The sequence below is a fragment of the Osmerus mordax genome, chromosome 7 (genome assembly GCF_038355195.1).
Source record: "Osmerus mordax isolate fOsmMor3 chromosome 7, fOsmMor3.pri, whole genome shotgun sequence".
Lineage (NCBI taxonomy): Eukaryota > Metazoa > Chordata > Actinopteri > Osmeriformes > Osmeridae > Osmerus > Osmerus mordax.
The window spans coordinates 21248991-21268804 of NC_090056.1; the positions used below are offsets into that span (position 1 = coordinate 21248991).

The 19814-nt window shown below is 49.1% G+C and overlaps 1 protein-coding gene across 4 annotated transcripts; it reads left to right on the forward strand.

Annotated features, from left to right (window-relative positions):
• Positions 1–4409: 4409 nt before the first annotated feature.
• hck (HCK proto-oncogene, Src family tyrosine kinase) lies at positions 4410–19216 on the forward strand. 4 transcript variants are annotated; one of them, XM_067239314.1, is made up of 14 exons: positions 4410–4565; positions 6672–6810; positions 7454–7490; positions 7597–7693; positions 8827–8922; positions 9242–9345; positions 9589–9738; positions 11044–11196; positions 11626–11808; positions 11896–11972; positions 15353–15506; positions 16362–16493; positions 18032–18239; positions 18319–19216. In XM_067239314.1, exons 2-13 carry the CDS (start codon positions 6679–6681, stop codon positions 18232–18234), a joined length of 1518 nt encoding a protein of 505 aa, XP_067095415.1. In that variant the 5' UTR covers positions 4410–4565; positions 6672–6678; the 3' UTR covers positions 18235–18239; positions 18319–19216. The 4 variants fall into 4 exon arrangements, with proteins under 4 accessions (XP_067095415.1, XP_067095416.1, XP_067095413.1 ...); XM_067239315.1 differs by having other exon boundaries at positions 6669–6810; positions 18032–19215; XM_067239312.1 differs by having other exon boundaries at positions 18032–19215.
• The last annotated feature ends 598 nt before the right edge of the window (positions 19217–19814 follow it).

The window sequence follows — 19814 nt, forward strand, 5'->3', positions numbered from 1 at the left end:
CTCCACTGAACAGGAATGACTGAGGTCAGGAACTTCACACACATTTACAATCACACACAGACATACACACACCTTAAACATATCAAATTATTCCTAACGCTCACAGATTCACTCTCTCTGCACATGTAATAGATGGTACTTTATTGATCCACAAGGGGGAAATTCAGCTTACAGTTTTTCACGATTGCTAAAACAAATTTCTTGAAACAGTCAACCATTTTCTCAAAACTATAAACACAAAACCAAATATTCAAACTCAATTTCCAAAACCTCTGACTCTTCTGGCAAAATCAAACACTCGCTCCTAAACCATGTAACCTGTGCTCAAAATCAAACTATGCTTTCAGATCATAAACACAACCAATCAATATATAAACACTATGGAGAAATCATTAGACACAACACAAACAAAATGGAGAACACAGCATCCAGGCCATGTAGTTACATGTAAAGAAGAATTTGTTTATGTTTACACAGTAAATTCATTAACTGTAGAAATAAAGAAAATGGATTTTGAATTTTGAAACACTGGATTTTGGTGTTTCAACACCCATTGACACTTTCCTAATGTATGACTATGTTTATTCATTTCATTTCAGCTTTATTTCAGGCACTTGGCCCATATCAAAGAACATCAATAAAAAATACATTAAAAAAACATACAGGACAAGAATACAAATACATATACAATAAAAATGTTGAGTAGAATTAGCCTGGGTGTTTGAAGATGAGGTTGATGTAATGTCTCCAGAATGTGCTGTGATGGAATAACCGGATGATGAGGTTATTTTCAGAGGTGGCGATGCGCTGTATCAATGCGTGCTAGCTTTCTTCTACTGGTTTTCAAAAGTTTAGCCTGTGTTCTGCACCTCTCTTTCGCCAACCGTCTCTGGAGGACGGGATCCCTCACAGAATTGCTCATCCCAAGGTTTCTGTACATTTGTTCTCCTTAAGTGCGTTTTTCTGGGAGTTTTTCCTTGTCTTCCTTGAAGCTCGAGGTTGGCTGAAGGGCAGTTCTATGGGCGTATGTGAAGCCCTCTGTGACATTGCTTGTAAAAAGGGCTATACAATTACTGTAAATTTGATTTGAAAATTTTACAGTAACCATCACAACTTAGTACTGTCAACAAAGAACAAAGAAAAAGTTGAGAAAAGGGCTGTATGGTGGAAGGCAAACATTTACAGTAAAACATGCTGGTTGATGTTGAACTATTCTTGTACACGGACACCACGGTGAAAGCTGCCATTGTCCCAAACCACCATTAGAAAAAAGTGTGAACAATTTTGAGTCATTGTGTTTTACAGATGACAACTGTGTTGTAGTTGTGTTTACTGTTTGCCGCCTGTGTTTACCATTTTGCAGCACAAGTGCATCACAGTGCAAAATGTGTTAGGTGAATGAGAATGTGTTTTTGTTTGCCAAAAGTGTCTGATTTGAAAAATTGGTTTAGTTCACTGAACATTTGATTCAGAGAATGGGGTGTAGTGTTTTAGCAAATGTGAAAAACTGTAAACCAAAATATGCATGTAGTGGATGTTCACTAGTGTTGACCAGGGACCTGTCTCAATCTGCAGCAGTCAGGAGGAGATAGAGGGGAGGAGGAGAGAGGGGGGAGGAGGAGATAGAGGGGAGGAGGAGAGAGAGGGAGGGAGGAAGAGAGAGAGGGGAGGAGGAGAGAGGGGAGGAGAGAGAGGGGAGGAGGAGATAGACGGGAGGAGGAGATAGAGGGGAGGAGGAGAGAGAGGGGAGGAGGAGAGAGGGGAGGAGGAGAGAGGGGAGGAGGAGAGAGAGGGGAGGAAGAGAGAGGGGAGGAGGAGATAAAGGGGAGGAGGAGATAAAGGGGAGGAGGAGAGAGAGGGAGGAGGAGGAGAGAAAGGGGAGGAGGAGATACACCTTGTGACTCCACACTGAGAAGGAGTTCAATAGAAATAAAACTGATATATCTGCTTTACAGCTCTCTCTCTCCCCCCATCTTTCTGCCTCTCTTTCCCCTCTCTCTGTTTCCCTTTCTCTCTCTCCCTCTCTCTTTCATATCAATTTCCTGGCAGAGTTTATTTTAGTCTTACATGTTCCTCTTTCTCATATTTAGCAAGTGTGAACTTCCCACTGCAGCTGCACAACAGCTGAAGAGAGGAGGAACTGTGTGTGCATGTGTGTGTGTTCAGCTGTATACACGTGTGTGTGTCGGAGGGGAAAGGGCTGTGCTCGAAAAGACAACAGTGTGTGCTTCTGCGGAAAGGGGAACATGGAGACCTTGCTCTCGTCGCTTCTGTCTAGATGTCATTAGAGTGTGTTTCCACTTACAGAGATGTGATATCTGCCTCGCTGATGTGCCTTATTGAGCTGTAAATGTATCAGTACAGCTAAATACATGCTGACTCGCTGTGTTATGTGTCAATCTCATCAGCATCATGTTTTGTCTCATTAAACTGACTGTCCAGAACACCGAAGTGTATACGTTTATTATTCATTATACAAGTCTAAATAATACAATAAGTACATAAATAACTTCAACTGATTGATCTGCTGCTAGTAGTAGTGGTGTGTGTGTGTCTGTGTGTGGGTGTGTGTGCGTGCATGCGTGTGTGTGCGTGAGAGGATGGTGTGTTCCCTCAGGCATGTTTATGCAAACTAGACAATGGGTGGAGCCACCGGGACCAGGAAGTACCATGCACTGTTACCAAGGCGACCAAGATCCAGGGAACCCTGGGACTTCTCCCTGAGATGACATCACCACGACATCACAACATCTCACCCACAGCAGAACACACAACACTGCAACAAGTTCAACAATTTGTGCAGAAAACAGCATTAATGGCAGAAACAATAATTACATTGAATACTAGAATTCATTATAGAAATCAATACTCACACACGCTCACACACGCTCACACACATTCAGACAAGCTCACACACACTCAGACACACACACACACACACTCACACATGCTCACACACGCTCAGACACGCACACACACTCACACACACACTCACACACACACTCACACACACACACACTCACTCACTCACACACGCTCACACACGCTCACACTCACTCAGACATACACACTCACACACACACACACACTGACACACACACAACAGCCATATCATTTGCATACAGAGTAGCACCCACAGCCCTCAGGCAGAACACACACCTGTCCTCTCTCCTCCTCTCCCTCTCTCCACCTCTCTCCTCCTCCTCTCTGCTACTATTCCTCTCTCCACCTCTCTCCTCCTCTCTCCTCCTGTCCCTCTCTCCTCCTCTCTCCTTCTCTCCACCTCTTTCCTCCTCTCCCTCTCTCCTCCTCTCCCTCTCTCCTCTCCTCTCCCTTTCCCCTTCTCTCCTCTCTCCTTTCATCCCCTTTCATCCCCTCTCCCTCTCCTCTCCTCTCGCCTCTCCTCTCCTATCCCCTTTCTATCCTCCTCTCTCCTCTCCTCTTCTCCCTCTTTCACGTCTCCCTCTCTCCTCCTCTTCAGAGGAGCACCCACAGCCCTCAGGCAGAACACACCCCTCTCCTCTCCCTCTCCTCTCCCCTTCTCTCCTCCTCTCTCCTCTCCTCTTCTCCCTCTTTCCTCCTCTTCCTCTCTCCTCTCCTCTTCAGAGGAGCACCCACAGCCCTCAGGCAGAACACACCTCTCCTCCTCTCTCCACCTCCCTCCTCTCCCTCCCTCCCTCCCTCCCTCCCTCCCTCCCTCCCTCCCTCCCTCCCTCCCTCCCTCCCTCCCTCCCTCTTCTCGTCTCCCCTCCTCCCACCCTCCTCTTCCCCTCCTCCTCCTCTCCTCCTCTGTGTTATTCTCCCCTGGAGGAAGCTGGTGTTTAATCCTGACATCTGATGAAGGATTACGGAGCCTGAGGATTTCCCCCGCCCAGCCTGCTCCCTCCGCCCACGGAAAGTGATCCGCCCTGGGACACTGCTGGATCCTCTGGTTCACCACCTTCCACCCATCTGTCTGTTTATCTGTCCATTCATCCACTCATTTCAAATCTGAAGGAAAGGTAATTGATCCTTGTGGAGGATTATCCATGTGATTGTATCCAGCCTGTGGTTGTGGTTGTATAAAAACAATGGATATGATGAGGGTGACAATTATGATTATTCAGGGTCGGATTTAGCTATGGTCGACATGGGCAGCCGCCTAGGGCGACATCTTGCCGGCGGTGGCACAAGTCGTCCGCACACAAAAATAATAATAATCCGAATGGTGGCGATCAAGATGGTGGGTTTGCCCAGGGAGCCACACAAGCTAAGGCCGCCACTGATTACGGTTATAAAGAGAATGACCCGATGCCGTAGGCCTGTCCCGATCCAGCCCTCGTGGCAGAGTGACGGTTGATGACACGGACAGTTAGTTCCTCATGCACAACTCGGATGCGCGCAGGGGTCACTTCCTCGTACAACAAGTGCGCTCGCTCCGTCCGCAATCGCTCTCTCCGCATCGTCTAAGGGATGGGGCTTGGAAGGTGAAGAACAACGATTTTCCTCCCCGATAATCAGACGGTGTTGACCGCAGGGAACCCGCATGCCGGCATAGAACAGTGACAGATACACGGATAATCGAGGTGAGCGCTTTAAATGTATTCACTGCACAAAGTAACTTTATCATACTTCTTAAGAACAGCTGTGTATTTAAGAAGACGTTTAACGTTCTAACCGAGTAGGCTATACTAACTGTACAAGTCTATTTCCTGAAAACACATCAAATGAGCGCATTCATCACGGACCCGTGAATCTGAAATTAGGTTACGTTTCGATCAGTTAGTTGAACTCTATTCTGGGTCAAAATAGACACGCAGCCTTTCTCACTTAGCAAAGAGGAACTGAATATCTGTCCCTTACATGACTTAAAACGTGGGACGCTTCAACGTATTGCGGATGTGGCGAATAGTTGAAATAAAGTATGAAATAACTAAATTGGTTTGTTAAGTAATGTATCGTTTCCCAATAAGGCTTTAATTGTGTACTTAATCTTCAACGAATTTAGCGCAGGTCTCTGATTAGCATCTGTCCTGCTCCGACTCACTTCCTCCGCCCCGGTCTTGTCCCGTGGCATCTTTAGAGCACCGTACACTGTGAAACTTCACCCTGGTCACCTGAAGCACCGTCGCTAGCACCGCTAGCTGCGTTCAGGCTCCACCGTGACTGTCCATGGGAAACAGATACAGATAACTCGTTAGTCGAAACTTATTACGGGAGTCAGATGGCTGAGCGGTGAGGGAGTCGGGCTAGTAATCTGAAGGTTGCCAGTTCGATTCCCGGCCGTGTCAATTGACGTTGTGTCCTTGGGCAAGGCACTTCACCCTACTTGCCTCGGGGGGATGTCCCTGTACTTACTGTAAGTCGCTCTGGATAAGAGCGTCTGCTAAATGACAATGTAAAATGTAATGTATTACGACAATTCCTGGAGACATGGAGTCTGCGTGTTAGAGATACACACACATACATACAGACCACCAGACATCCCAAGTCTCCCGGGTAGTCTACATCATGCGTCCGGATTGCGTCCCGGGCGGGGGGGAACCACCTCCCGGAAATGAGTCTCTGCAGGTAGGGATGTCTGCATACACACACACACACATACATAGACACACACACACAGACATACAGACCCATGAGCAGATGCAGGAAGAAGATGGACAATGTCAGGTGACCGTGTAGTTAGATCTGGTCACTGACCTTTTAAAACCAAGTTACCCTGAGTAGTTGAGACTTCCTGTAACTGAGAGTGGATACTTAACAGGCCACAACAGATGGAATAAGAGAGTTAACGAAAGAGAGAAGGGTTAGTAGAGGGCTGGGTCAGGGTTAGTCTGCCTGACAAACGTTTGACCAGCTGGTTGTGGGTTAGGATAGTACGGCCAGGGCCCTGGGGGTTTGGGGGCCCTAAACAAAAATAGTGTTTTTTTTTACCAATGTTTTTTTGGGGGGCCCGAACCAATTGCAGGGCCTTAAACAAATGTTTATTTTGTTTATTGGGTCGGGTCGGCCCTGAGTATGGCAGAGATTGTACCGAACAGTAAAACATTCTTCAGGGTTCCATGTGGGACAGCAAGCTAAAGAACCTTGTAGATACAAACAGCAAGAACCAAGGTTACCTGGAAATAAATCAGTTTTTTTAATGTTCCACAAACTCGAGACAGCATTATTTTTGGGGACGAGCCAAGGCTGGTAAACTCACCTGGTCTCCCCAGGGCCTTGTCTTGTGTCCTGACTGGACATGACTCTGTTACCCTGGTCTGCACATCTGCTGCAGGACTGACACCTGACCAGAGAGTTTCCAGAATTCAGCCAGGACTGCTTAGTGTGGCTCTTACTGCTTAACAGTAACTGATGTGTTAAGACACACACACACACCCCACACACCCCATGCACACACACACCCCACACGGTCCACACCCCGACACACCCACTCACACTTTCACACCACACACTCTACTCAAACATACACACACAAGCGCACACAAACTAATTTCCATTTGATCAATATTTTCATACAAGGTTGTAGACAGCAGTATGCTAGCAGGTTACTGTGACAGGAACTGTCCTGATGTGCAGGTCAGGGGGGAGGGTGGGAATCCAGACGGTTCCTTAAATCTGACCACCGTGATACTGAAGCAATTATGCACTTCTGATCCCCCCGCCCCCCCCCCCCCCCCCCTTCCCAGCAGACCCAGGATGGGCTGTGTCGGCTCTACGAGGGAGCAGGAGTCTCTGGGGAAGCAGGAGGTCAGCGAGGATGCTGGGAAGGGGCTGCAGCCCCCCCACTACGTCAAGGACCCCACCACAGGGACCTCCACCTTGAAGGCTGTGAGGAGGGGAGATGGGGGAAAGGGTGGAGAGACAGAGAAAGAGAAGTGGAGGGTAGAAAAAGAGAGAGATAGAAAGAAAGAGTGAGAGAGTGGGAGAATAAGGAAGAGAGAAAGTAGGAGAGAGAGGGAGTGAAAAAGACAGAGATAGAGAGCAAGAGGAGCATGAGACAGTACGAAAGGAGAAAGACAGAGAGAGAAAGAGTGAATGAGTGCAGCAGGACAGTGATCACTTGGTCCTCTGTTACAACACAGTGTTCCAGCAGGAAGAGGAAGTGGCATAAGCACAGAAAACACCCTGCAGTCAAAACTACCTTCTGTCGCTCTCTCTCTCTCTCTCTCTCTCTCTCTCTCTCTCTCTCTCTCTCTCTCTCTCTCTCCCTCCCTCTCTCTGTCTCTCTCTCTGTCTCTCTCTCTCTCTCTCTGTCTCTATGTCTGCTTGTCTGTCTCTGTTTGTCTGTCTCTCTCTGCCTGTCTGTCTGCTTGTATGTATGTATGTCTGTCTGTTCCTGTTTTTCTGGTCTTTTTTTAGTATACATAGTATTTATAGATTTTGTGTGTGATGTCAGATTAGCTACAGTATATGAAGATTCTGTGTATGAAGTTTCTATAGCTTTGTGTCTGATCTCTTTCTCCACATACAGACCAGAATGGCCTCCGACCCCCTTTCTGGTCCCGACGGTGAGTAATGTACAGTATAGCACACATACACACACACACGCACGTACACACATATACACACACGCATGTCCCACACCTTAGCCTCCCTGTGCTGTTGTGCCCCCAGGACCAGAGAGCACAGTGATCGCCCTGTACGACTACGAGGCTGTGAACGAGGGAGACCTGGCTTTCAAGAAGGGAGACAAGCTGAAGATCCTGGTGGAGTGAGTGTTCACTGCACAGCTACAGAGACACACTGCACAGCTACGGAGACACACAGCACAGCTAAAGAGACACACAGCACAGCTACAGAGACACACAGCACAGCTACAGAGACACACTGCACAGCTACAGAGACACACTGCACAGCTAAAGAGACACACTGCACAGCTACAGAGACACACTGCACAGCTACAGGGACACGTTGCACAGCAGAGTACAGAGACACACAGCACAGCTAAAGGGACACAGCACAGCTAAAGAGACACAGCACAGCTACAGAGACACACTGCACAGCTACAGGGACACACTGCACAGCTACAGAGACACACTGCAGAGTACAGAGACGCACAGCTACAGGGACACACTGCACAGCTACAGAGACACACTGCACAGCTACAGAGACACACTGCAGAGTACAGAGACACACAGCACAGCTACAGAGACACACTGCACAGCTACAGAGACACACAGCACAGCTACAGAGACACACTGCACAGCTACAGAGACACACAGCACAGCTACAGAGACACACTGCACAGCTACAGAGACACACAGCACAGCTACAGAGACACACAGAAGAGTACAGAGACACACTGCAGAGTACAGAGACACACAGCACAGCTACAGAGACACACTGCACAGCTACAGAGACACACTGTACAGCTACAGAGACACACTGCACAGCTAAAGAGACACACTGCACAGCTACAGAGACACACAGCACAGCTAAAGAGACACACTGCAGAGTACAGAGACACACTGCACAGCTACAGAGACACACTGCAGAGTACAGAGACACACATCACAGCTACAGAGACACACTGCACAGCTACAGGGACACACTGCACAGCTACAGGGACACACTACACAGCTACAGAGACACACAGCACAGCTACAGAGACACACAGCACAGCTACAGAGACACACTGCACAGCTACAGGGACACACTGCACAGCTACAGGGACACACTGCACAGCTACAGGGACACACTGCACAGCTACAGAGACACACAGCACAGCTACAGAGACACACTGCAGAGTACAGAGACACACTGCACAGCTACAGAGACACACTGCAGATTACTGGTTAGAACTTCTCTCTCTTTACCTCCCTCCCCCTCTCTCTCCCTCTGCAGGTCAGGGGAGTGGTGGAAAGCCATGGCCATGGCCACAGGCCAGGAGGGATACATCCCCAGTAACTACGTAGCCAAAGACACCCTGGAGACTGAGGAGTAAGAGGCGTTAAGAGTTAGCTCTGCTAACTCTGCGAGCTCAGTTAGCTTTGCTAGCTCAGTTTGCTTTGCTAACTCTGTTAGCTCAGTTAGCTCTAGCTCTGCTAACTATGTTAGCTCCTCTAACTCTGTTAGCTCAGAGTCCTACTCAGGACATCAGCCTGCTCTTTGTTTGGTCAGTTGAGATGTCCAATATTTCTGTCTGTCTGGTATTTATGATTGGTTGTCCTGTCTGTCAGGCAATTGTCCTGTCTCTCTGATTGGTTGTTCTATGGATCAGGAGATTGTCCTGTCTCTCTGATTGGTTGTCCTGTGCTAGGTGGTTCTTTAAGGGCGTGAGCAGGAAGGATGCAGAGAGACAGCTTCTGGCCTCAGGGAACAAAACAGGATCCTTCATGATCAGAGACAGCGAGACCACGCAGGGTGAGACACACACACACTTAAACACTCACACACACACACTTAAACACTCACATATACACACTTAAACACGCACACACACACACTTATACACTCACACAGACACACAAACACTCACATACACACACTCACACACACACACAAACACTCACACACACTCACACACACACAAACACTCACATACACACACACACACACACTTAAACACTCACTCACACACACCTACACGTGTGCTGTGTCCTGCAGGCAGCTACTCTCTGTCTGTGAGGGACAGTGATGTCCAGTCAGGAGACACAGTGAAGCACTACAAGATCCGCTCGCTGGACAACGGAGGCTTCTACATCTCCCCCCGCATTACCTTCAGCACCCTGCAGGACCTGGTCATCCACTACAAGAGTGAGTTACCATGGTTACCTGGGTGCCCGCTACAAGATTGAGTTACCATGGTTACCTGGTTGCCCGTTACAAGAGTGAGTTACTATGGTTACCTGGCCGACTGCTACAAGAGTGAGTTACCATGGTTACCTGGTCGGCCACTACAAGAGTGAGTTACATCCCTGTTACCATGGTTACCTGGTCACCCACTACAAGAGTGAGTTACACCCCTGTTACCATGGTTACCTGGTCGCCTTCTACAAGAGTGAGTTACATTCCTGTTACCATGGTTACTTGGTCAGCGTGAGTCCCATCTCTGTGTTACTGGTTAAACTCACCCCTCAGTTTAGTATTAAAACTGGCCACCTGCGCCATCACATTTCAGAAGGTCAGTGATGGAGGTGTGTCTGAGGACCTTGGTTCAAACACCGGAGAGAGGCTGTGGCTGGAGGCTGGGGTTGTGGTTGGGGGCTGGGGCTGTGGCTGGGGCAGTGCCTGGGGCTGGTGCTGGGGTTGGGTCTGGTGTTGGGTGCTGGGCCTGGGGGCTGGGCCTGGGGCTGGGGTTGGGGCTGGGGCTGGGGCTGGGGTTGGGGCAGGGTCTGGGGCTGGGGTTGGGGCAGGGGCAGGGTCTGGGGCTGGGGGCTGGGGTTGGGGATGGGGCTGGGGTTGAGGTGGGACAGGGTCTGGGGATGGGGCAGGGGCTGGGGTTAGGGTGGGACAGGGGCTGGGGGCTGGGGCTGGGGTTGGGGATGGGGTTGAGGTGGGACAGGGTCTGGGGATGGGGCAGGGGCTGGGGTTAGGGTGGGACAGGGGCTGGGGGCTGGGGCTGGGGTGGGACAGAGGGATGGAGGAAGAGAGACTGGGGAGAGACGCCATGACACCTGTGACTGTGCTAACATCTCTCAACCTCCCCCGCTTTCATAGAAGTTACTAACTAACCCAACAGGAAACACAACTTACTTTGCATTTTGACTTGAAACTCTAACATAAATCCATAATTTCACTTACATTAATGGTCTGGCTGGATGAGTCATCTCTAACCAGTACTGAAGCTCATTCCTGATGTAAGACACCTGTTACACCTGGTGACCATGGTGACCAGGTCACCCCGACCCCTCGCTCAGTCTGAGACAGAAGAGAGCGAGTGTTGGGCCTGACAGATGAGTGCAGGGCGCTGAGACAGGGAGCACACAGCTTCCTGTCTGGGTGACCACTTCCTGTTTCAGACCATCACACACTCAACACCCACTCTGTCTGCAGGCTGTCTGCTAGTCATGTAACTCTACTGTGTGTGTGTGCTCCTGCGTGTGTGTGTGTTTGCTTCAGAGCAGGGTGATGGTCTGTGCCAGGCCCTGACTAGCCCCTGTCTGAGCCCCAAGCCCCAGAAGCCCTGGGAGAAGGATGCCTGGGAGATCCCCCGGGACTCCCTGAGGCTCGAGCGTCGCCTGGGGGCCGGCCAGTTCGGAGAGGTCTGGATGGGTAGGTCACATGTCAATTAAGCCTGTTGATCAATCATTGATGGAGGTGCTGAGGTTTGGACCAATAGTTTGAGGTTAGATAGTCCACAGTATTTCCCGTAAAGTGCATTATGGGTAATGTAGTTGTTTGTACCTCCCTGTTGATGTTGAACTTAAGAGAGGATGGGTTTTGCTACACTTTGCTATGGAATACTGTAGTTGAGTACTTCTCTCATGGACAATAATCTCTCTTGGATAATGTAATATATTACATTATATCTATTTGAAAGAATACTTTCATCCAAAACAACTTACGCGGGGAAGATTGAACCTGCAGTCTCTTGATCTGCAGCTGAATACCGTACCATTAAGCTGTACCCATCCCCAACAAACATGACTAAAGCACCATGAGTAACTGCATTGTGGGTAACGTAGTGCTCTGTGCCTCCAGCTACCTACAACAAGCACGCCAAGGTGGCAGTGAAGACCATGAAGCCAGGGACCATGTCCCCTGAAGCCTTCCTGGCCGAGGCCAACCTGATGAAAACCCTGCAGCACGACAAACTGGTGCGCCTCAACGCCGTGGTAACCTGCGAGGAGCCGATATACATCATCACCGAGTATATGGAGAAAGGTGTGTGCAGTAGAGTTTGTGTGTGCAGTAGAGTTTGTGTTTGCAGTAGAGTTCATACATGAAAATGCAGTGTGTGTGTATTTGTAGGCAGTTTATTGGACTTCTTGAAGAGTGACGAGGGCAACCGGGTCCAGCTTCCCAAACTCATCGACTTCTCAGCCCAGGTGAGTCCAGACCAGACCAGGCTCAGACCCAGACCAGGCCCAGACCAGGCCTAGACCAGACCTAGACCAGACCCAGACAAGACCAGACCCAGGCCCAGGCCCAGGCCCAGACCCAGACCAGACCCAGAACAGACCCTCACCAGGCCCAGACCCGCCCCCCCCCCCCCACCAGGCCTAGACCAGACCCAGACCCAGACCCAGACCCAGACCAGGCCCAGGCCCAGACCCAGACCCAGACCCAGAGCCAGGCCTAGACCTAGACCTAGAACAGACCCAGAGCAGGCCCAGACCAGGCCCAGACTAGGCCCAGACCAGACCTAGACCAGGCTTAGACCCAGACCCAGACCAGACCTAGACCAGGCTTAGACCCAGACCCAGACCCAGACCAGACCAGACCAGACCAGACCTAGACCAGGCTTAGACCCAGACCCAGACCAGACCAGACCTAGACCAGGCTTAGACCCAGACCTAGACCCAGACCTAGACCCAGACCAGGCCCAGACCCAGACCCAGACCCAGAGCCAGGCCTAGACCTAGACCTAGAACAGACCCAGAACAGGCCCAGACCAGGCCCAGACTAGGCCCAGACCAGACCTAGACCAGGCTTAGACCCAGACCCAGACCAGACCTAGACCAGGCTTAGACCCAGACCCAGACCCAGACCAGACCAGACCAGACCTAGACCAGGCTTAGACCCAGACCTAGACCCAGACCAGACCCAGACCAGACCTAGACCAGGCTTAGACCCAGACCCAGACCAGACCTAGACCAGGCTTAGACCCAGACCCAGACCCAGACCAGACCTAGACCAGGCCCAGACCCAGACCCAGACCCAGACCAGACCTAGACCCAGACCCAGACCCAGACCAGACACAGACCAGACCCAGACCCAGACCTAGACCAGGCTTAGACCCAGACCCAGACCCAGACCAGACCTAGACACACTTCAGACCCAAATTGACCCGGGAAAATACATTAAAGCAGGTGCTTGTGCTGTCCCTGCGAGGACTAGGATGTTGTTGGTGTAGAGTCTTTGTTCTTCTCTCTCTCAGGCTTCCCTTATTGGCTGCATTTACATATTCAAATCACTTTCAGCATGAAAAGAAACTGTTTGTGTGCGTGTGTGTGTGTATCAGTGGGGGCTGCTGGTCTTTCAAATAGGGGAAGCTCATTTTCGGCCTACATCATATACATTTTCCATTTATTTTGCTAGTTCACCACTACGACCCTATAGCCTAGCCTACTGTATGAATGAATGAATGAATGAACGAACAATCTAACGAAAAAATCTTAAACTTGAAGGAAATGTGGGAATTATGTTAAACTGAAACAAGAAATGTGGTGTATAATTGTATGAAATGTATGATGAAAATTGGCTAGCAATTTCACAGAGCAAATACCAAGTAATAGGTTGCAGCAGTTTGTCTTTCGACTACACTTTTTGCAAAATCTGCGATGGAACTGAGCTGGAATAGCATCGGCAACTTTTTATAGAACAAAATCGCTGTCAATCAAAAGGAGATGCAGTCTTTCGACAGACCCTCCAATCATCACGCAGAAGCCCAGCGTCCAGGCCAGCCCACTCCTCCATTCACCCCCAGAGACGCCGAGCGTCCGTGGGCGGGACATAATCGCAGCGTTTATACTACGCTATGGGAAAGTATGAGAAGGAAATCGAGTCAGTCGACCTGCTATATGTAGCTGATTCTGAACGAACTTGTCTTCGAGATGAACGTGTTCTAACGCATTTAAAATGTTAACACAATAGTAAATATTTGACCATTAATTTGTTGACATTTTAGGGGAAGCCGAGTTTCCCTTGCAGAAATCTCCACTAGTGTGTATGCATGTGTGTGTCTGCGTGTGTGTGTGTATGCATGTTTGTTAGTGTGTACATGTGTGTGTCTGCGCGTGTGTGTATGCATGTGTATGTGTGTGACCGCGTGTGTGTATGCATGTTTATGTGTGTGACTGCGTGTGTGTGTGTATGCATGTGTATGTGTGTGACTGCGTGTGTGTATGCATGTTAGTTCGTGTGTTTATGTGTGTCTGCAGGGCTGCCAACTATTCCAAAAACCTTGGAGTGAGATTGGGTATTTGGCCAACCACTACCTTCCCGCACAGGCGAGATTTCACGGCTGTTGCTTCACTCCATGAAGCTGCACCTCGTCCGTTAGTGTTTTCAACGTTAGCAGGGCGACCTGGTTGGCGTTGCCTTTTCAGCATGAGATACTACAAGGTGGGGCGTGAGAGCGTGTGAAATGGTTGAAATGCGTGTCTCACGGCAGCCCTGGTCTGCGTGTCCTCAGCTGCCCTTCCTCTGTGGTTGTCGTATAAGAAGTAGGGGTGGAACGGTACACTGAAGTCACGGTTTGGTTCATACCGCGGTTCAGACATCATGGTTCGGTACGAGTTTGGTACAACGGAGGGAAAAGCAAAACAAACCAGGTTCCTCTACGAGTGAATACTGGCGCATTGAAGATGACATGTAAATTCCGATTGCGTCAGTAATTTTTTGGGCCCTATTTGTATGTGTATCTAAAGGCTGGTTAAGCACTGTAGGGAGGAGAAGTTTAACTGTTTTTTTTGTCTCGTTCCAGTGATTGGCACACCTGGGTGATGGCGTCGGATATTTTTAGTCATTTAGCACTCGGCAGATGCGTTATATGCGTTAGCATGTTAGATGTATTTCCACTCACATACCCCACAACCAGTGACGTGTGGTGATGTCAGTAAGAGGCTAGGCACTTGAATGGGAAAAGATATTTACGTTTTAATTTTAGCAGGGTAGACAGTGCCTATACCTTGCCTACCCAGACTGCACGTCACTGCCCACAACAACGCCGACACACAGTGCTTGTCTTATCCACCACTCTCTCGCCTGTACTACTGTAACTGAATGGGAATCCGAAGTTTTCCCAAACTTGCAATCTTAAAAAGGCCGGCGGGTCCTAGGAAGTGAGTCCCACCCTCTACCCTCCCCCAGGTGTGTTCGCATAGCGAGGGCTGTGGTGTCTGCATGTCTACATGTGTGTGTGTGTGTGCGACTCATCAGGTGTGAGGAGGAACTGGTTGATAAGGGGAAGTCAGGAAGAGACCTCTCATTGTGTGTGTGGTCAGGGTTGCTGAAGTGGGAAAGAGAGAGATGGGGGTGTGTCTAACCTCTCTTCCTGGTTGCAGATCGCTAGGGGCGTGGTCTAATCTCTCTTCCTGGTTGCAGATCGCTAGGGGCGTGGTCTAATCTCTCTTCCTGGTTGCAGATCGCTAGGGGCATGGTCTAACCTCTCTTCCTGGTTGCAGATCGCTAGGGGCGTGGTCTAATCTCTCTTCCTGGTTGCAGATCGCTAGGGGCGTGGTCTAATCTCTCTTCCTGGTTGCAGATCGCGGAGGGCATGGCGTACATCGAGCAGAGGAACTACATCCACAGGGACCTGCGGGCCGCCAACATCCTGGTGAACAAGGCTCTGGTATGCAAGATCGCTGACTTCGGCCTGGCCCGCATCATCGAGGACAACGAGTACACCGCCAGAGAAGGTGAGATCACCTGCTGAACACACTTGCTGAACACACCTGCTCTACACACCTGCTTTACACACCTGCTGAACACACCTGCTCTACACACCTGCTTTACACACCTGCTGAACACACCTGCTCTACACACCTGCTCTACACACCTGCTTTACACACCTGCTGAACACACCTGCTCTACACACTTGCTCTACACACCTGCTTTACACACCTGCTCTACACACCTGCTTTACACACCTGCTGTACACACCTGCTGTACACACCTGCTTTACACACCTGCTGAACACACCTGCTCTACACACCTGCTTTACACACCTGCTGAACACACCTGCTCTACACACCTGCTCTACACACCTGCTTTACACACCTGCTGAACACACCTGCTCTACACACTTGCTCTACACACCTGCTTTACACACCTGCTCTACACACCTGCTTTACACACCTGCTGTACACACCTGCTGAACACACCTGCTGTACACACCTGCTTAACACACCTGCTGCACACAACTGCTGTACATACCTGCTCTACACACCTGCTGAACACACCTGCTGTACACACCTGCTGAACACACCTGCTGAACACACCTGCTGTACACACCTGCTTAACACACCTGCTGAACACACCTGCTCTACACACCTGCTGTGTGTACAGCAATCTAACGTATATACATAGAGACGCTCTGCAATCTCAAAAAAAGGGGGGTCAGAAGGTCAAATGTTCAAAGACCCCTGTGACACTAACAAGTCTCTGTCCTCACACTATCACACATACACACACACACCATCACACACACATAAACAACACACACACCCAACATCACACACACCACCACACTTCCACAACACACACACACTCAGGAGCTAAGTTTCCCATCAAGTGGACCGCACCTGAGGCCATCAACTTCGGCTCCTTCACCATCAAGTCGGACGTGTGGTCGTTTGGGATCCTGCTGATGGAGATCATCGGCTACGGACGCACACCCTACCCAGGTCACACACACACACACACACACACCATACACACACACACCATACACACACACACACACCCTACCCAGGTCACACACACACACCCAGGTCACACACACACACACCCTACCCAGGTCACACACACACACACACCCTACCCAGGTCACACACACACACCCTACCCAGGTCACACACACACACCCTACCCAGGTCACACACACACACACACACCATACACACACACACCATACACACACACACACACCCTACCCAGGTCACACACACACCCTACCCAGGTCAAACACACACACCCTACCCAGGTCACACACACACACACACCCTACCCAGGTCACACACACACACACACACCCTACCCAGGTCACACACACACACACACCCTACCCAGGTCACACACACACACACACCCTACCCAGGTCACACACACACCCTACACAGGTCACACACACACACACACACACCCTACCCCGGTCACACACACACACCCTACCCAGGTCACACACACACACACCATACACACACACACACACCCTACCCAGGTCACACACACACACACACCCTACCCAGGTCACACACACACACACACACACCCTACCCAGGTCACACACACACACCCTACCCAGGTCACACACACACACCCTACACAGGTCACACACACACCCTACCCAGGTCACACACACACACCCTACCCAGGTCACACACACACCCTACCCAGGTCACACACACACACACACACCCTACCCAGGTCACACACACACCCTACCCAGGTCACACACACACACACACACCCTACCCAGGTCACACACACACACACCCTACCCAGGTCACACACACACACCCTACACCCAGGTCACACACACACACCCTACCCAGGTCACACACACACCCTACCCAGGTCACACACACACACACACCCTACCCAGGTCACACACACACCCTACCCAGGTCACACACACACACACCCTACCCAGGTCACACACACACACACTACCCAGGTCACACACACACCCTACCCAGGTCACACACACCCTACTCAGGTCACACACACACACCCTACTCAGATCACACACTACCCAGGTCACACACACACATTCTACCCAGGTCACACACACCCTACCCAGGTCACACACTACCCAGGTCACACACACACACCCTACTCAGGTCACACACTACCCAGGTCACACACACACAAACTACCCAGGTCACACACACACACCCTACCCAGGTCACACACTACCCAGGTCACACACACACCCTACCCAGGTCACACACTACCCAGGTCACACACACACCCTACCCAGGTCACACACACACCCTACCCAGGTCACACACACACACACTACCCAGGTCACACACACACACTACCCAGGTCACACACACACACACCCTACCCAGGTCACACACACACACACACTACCCAGGTCACACACACACACACACTACCCAGGTCACACACACACACGCTACTCAGGTCACACACTACCCAGGTCAAACACACACCCTACCCAGGTCACAGTCACTAACACCCCCCTCTCCTCCAGGCATGACGAATCCCGAGGTGATCCGCTCTTTGGAGCGAGGCTACCGCATGCAGCGCAGCCCCAGCTGTCCTGAGGAACTGTACGACATCATGCTGGAGTGCTGGAAGAACAAGCCCGAGGAACGGCCCACCTTCGAGTACCTACAGAGTGTTCTAGAAGACTTCTACACTGCCACCGAGAGCCAGTACCAGCAGCAGCCGTAGACACACACACACACACACACTTTACAAACACACACTCTACAAACACACACTCTGCACACACACACTCTGCACACACACACTCTGCACACACACACTCTACAAACACAGTAGACAGTTTGTTGGGTATGATTGAAGCAGTGTGATTGATCCTAGTAGACTGTGATAACTCTTATTTATAACCTATAGATCCCCTGCCTGGCCATGCTCACCTTTGACCTGTTTGTGACTTTCAACCTTTGCACCATCACTCTCTTTCAAAAAGGATTCAGTTTTTTACCTGATTGTATTCTGGGCACTAGGGTCTGTAAGGAGACTGTTTGTAGTGATCTTTAAGGAGATGGTTCCTTTATCATCTTAAGTGATCTTTAAGGAGATCTCTACGTCTGTAATACGGTTGAATACTGAATACTGGAGCTGATATTTAATGAGCTTATCATCTCTTTATCCGTGTGTCCTGAAGGCACATCTGTAAAACTGTGATGGCCCTTTTTGAGTCTTTAATAGAAACTATGCACTGTTGTTGTTGTTCTTCTACTATATCTGAGAAGTGTGTGTACCGAACAGAGGACAGCTTCAACTGTATAACTGGAGGACGGGATGGGGGGGACGTTTGCTATGGGGTTGCTTTTATTCCATGTGTAATAATGCTTTTTTACGCAAATACCTTTTTTAAAAGATGCTGTATGATAACTAATTACAGTAAATAAAATACAGAGTAAATATATTAAAGGTTCACAAATCTGTTTCTGTACTTAACTATGCGACACTGATTATTACGCTTGTGTTATTCAGGGCTCTCAAGTTTTATAAAAAGTTTGGCGTGAGATTACCATGTTATGCATACCTGTCAACATGTGGGTAAAGATTCCGTCCGACAGCGGAGTGCTGGTGATGTTTTCTGATTGGCATTTAACCCTGTATAACTCGAGACAACTATCATCTCAGAATGCCTGCGCCTCGTCCATTGATTGTATATAGCGGACACAAATAACGCATCACATATGGGCAGATTTGACCGCAAATGTATTAATTATTAAATATATCCCTTACAAAAAAGAAGTATATTAAAGTATACTATAAGTATACTAAAATATGGATAGTACACTTTTAGTTCACTTTTGATATACTTTTAAGAAGTATGCTTAGAAAATAGTTCACTTTTGATATACTTTTTAGAAGCATACTTATAAAATAGTTCACTTTTGATATACTTTTAAGTATGCTTTGAAAATAGTTCACTTTTGTAAGAAGTATACTTAGAAAATAATTCACTTTTGATGTACTTTTAAGTATGCTTTGAAAATAGTTCATTCTTGATATACTTTAAAAAAGTATGCTTAGAAACAGAAAATGGTATACATTTCTTCTGGAGTACGATGTACGTTTTATACAGAAAAAAACAGTCAAAGTAATTTTTAAGTACATTACAGGTTAAATTCTTTAGATCCATCTCATTCTAATTATTCATGTCTAGGAAAATCTATTATGCATTGCACATTGAATCTTTTTTCGTACTGAAGCTGTAACCTTAATTACTGCAAAAACATTTTGAAGCCCTATAATCTTATACTAATAATTAT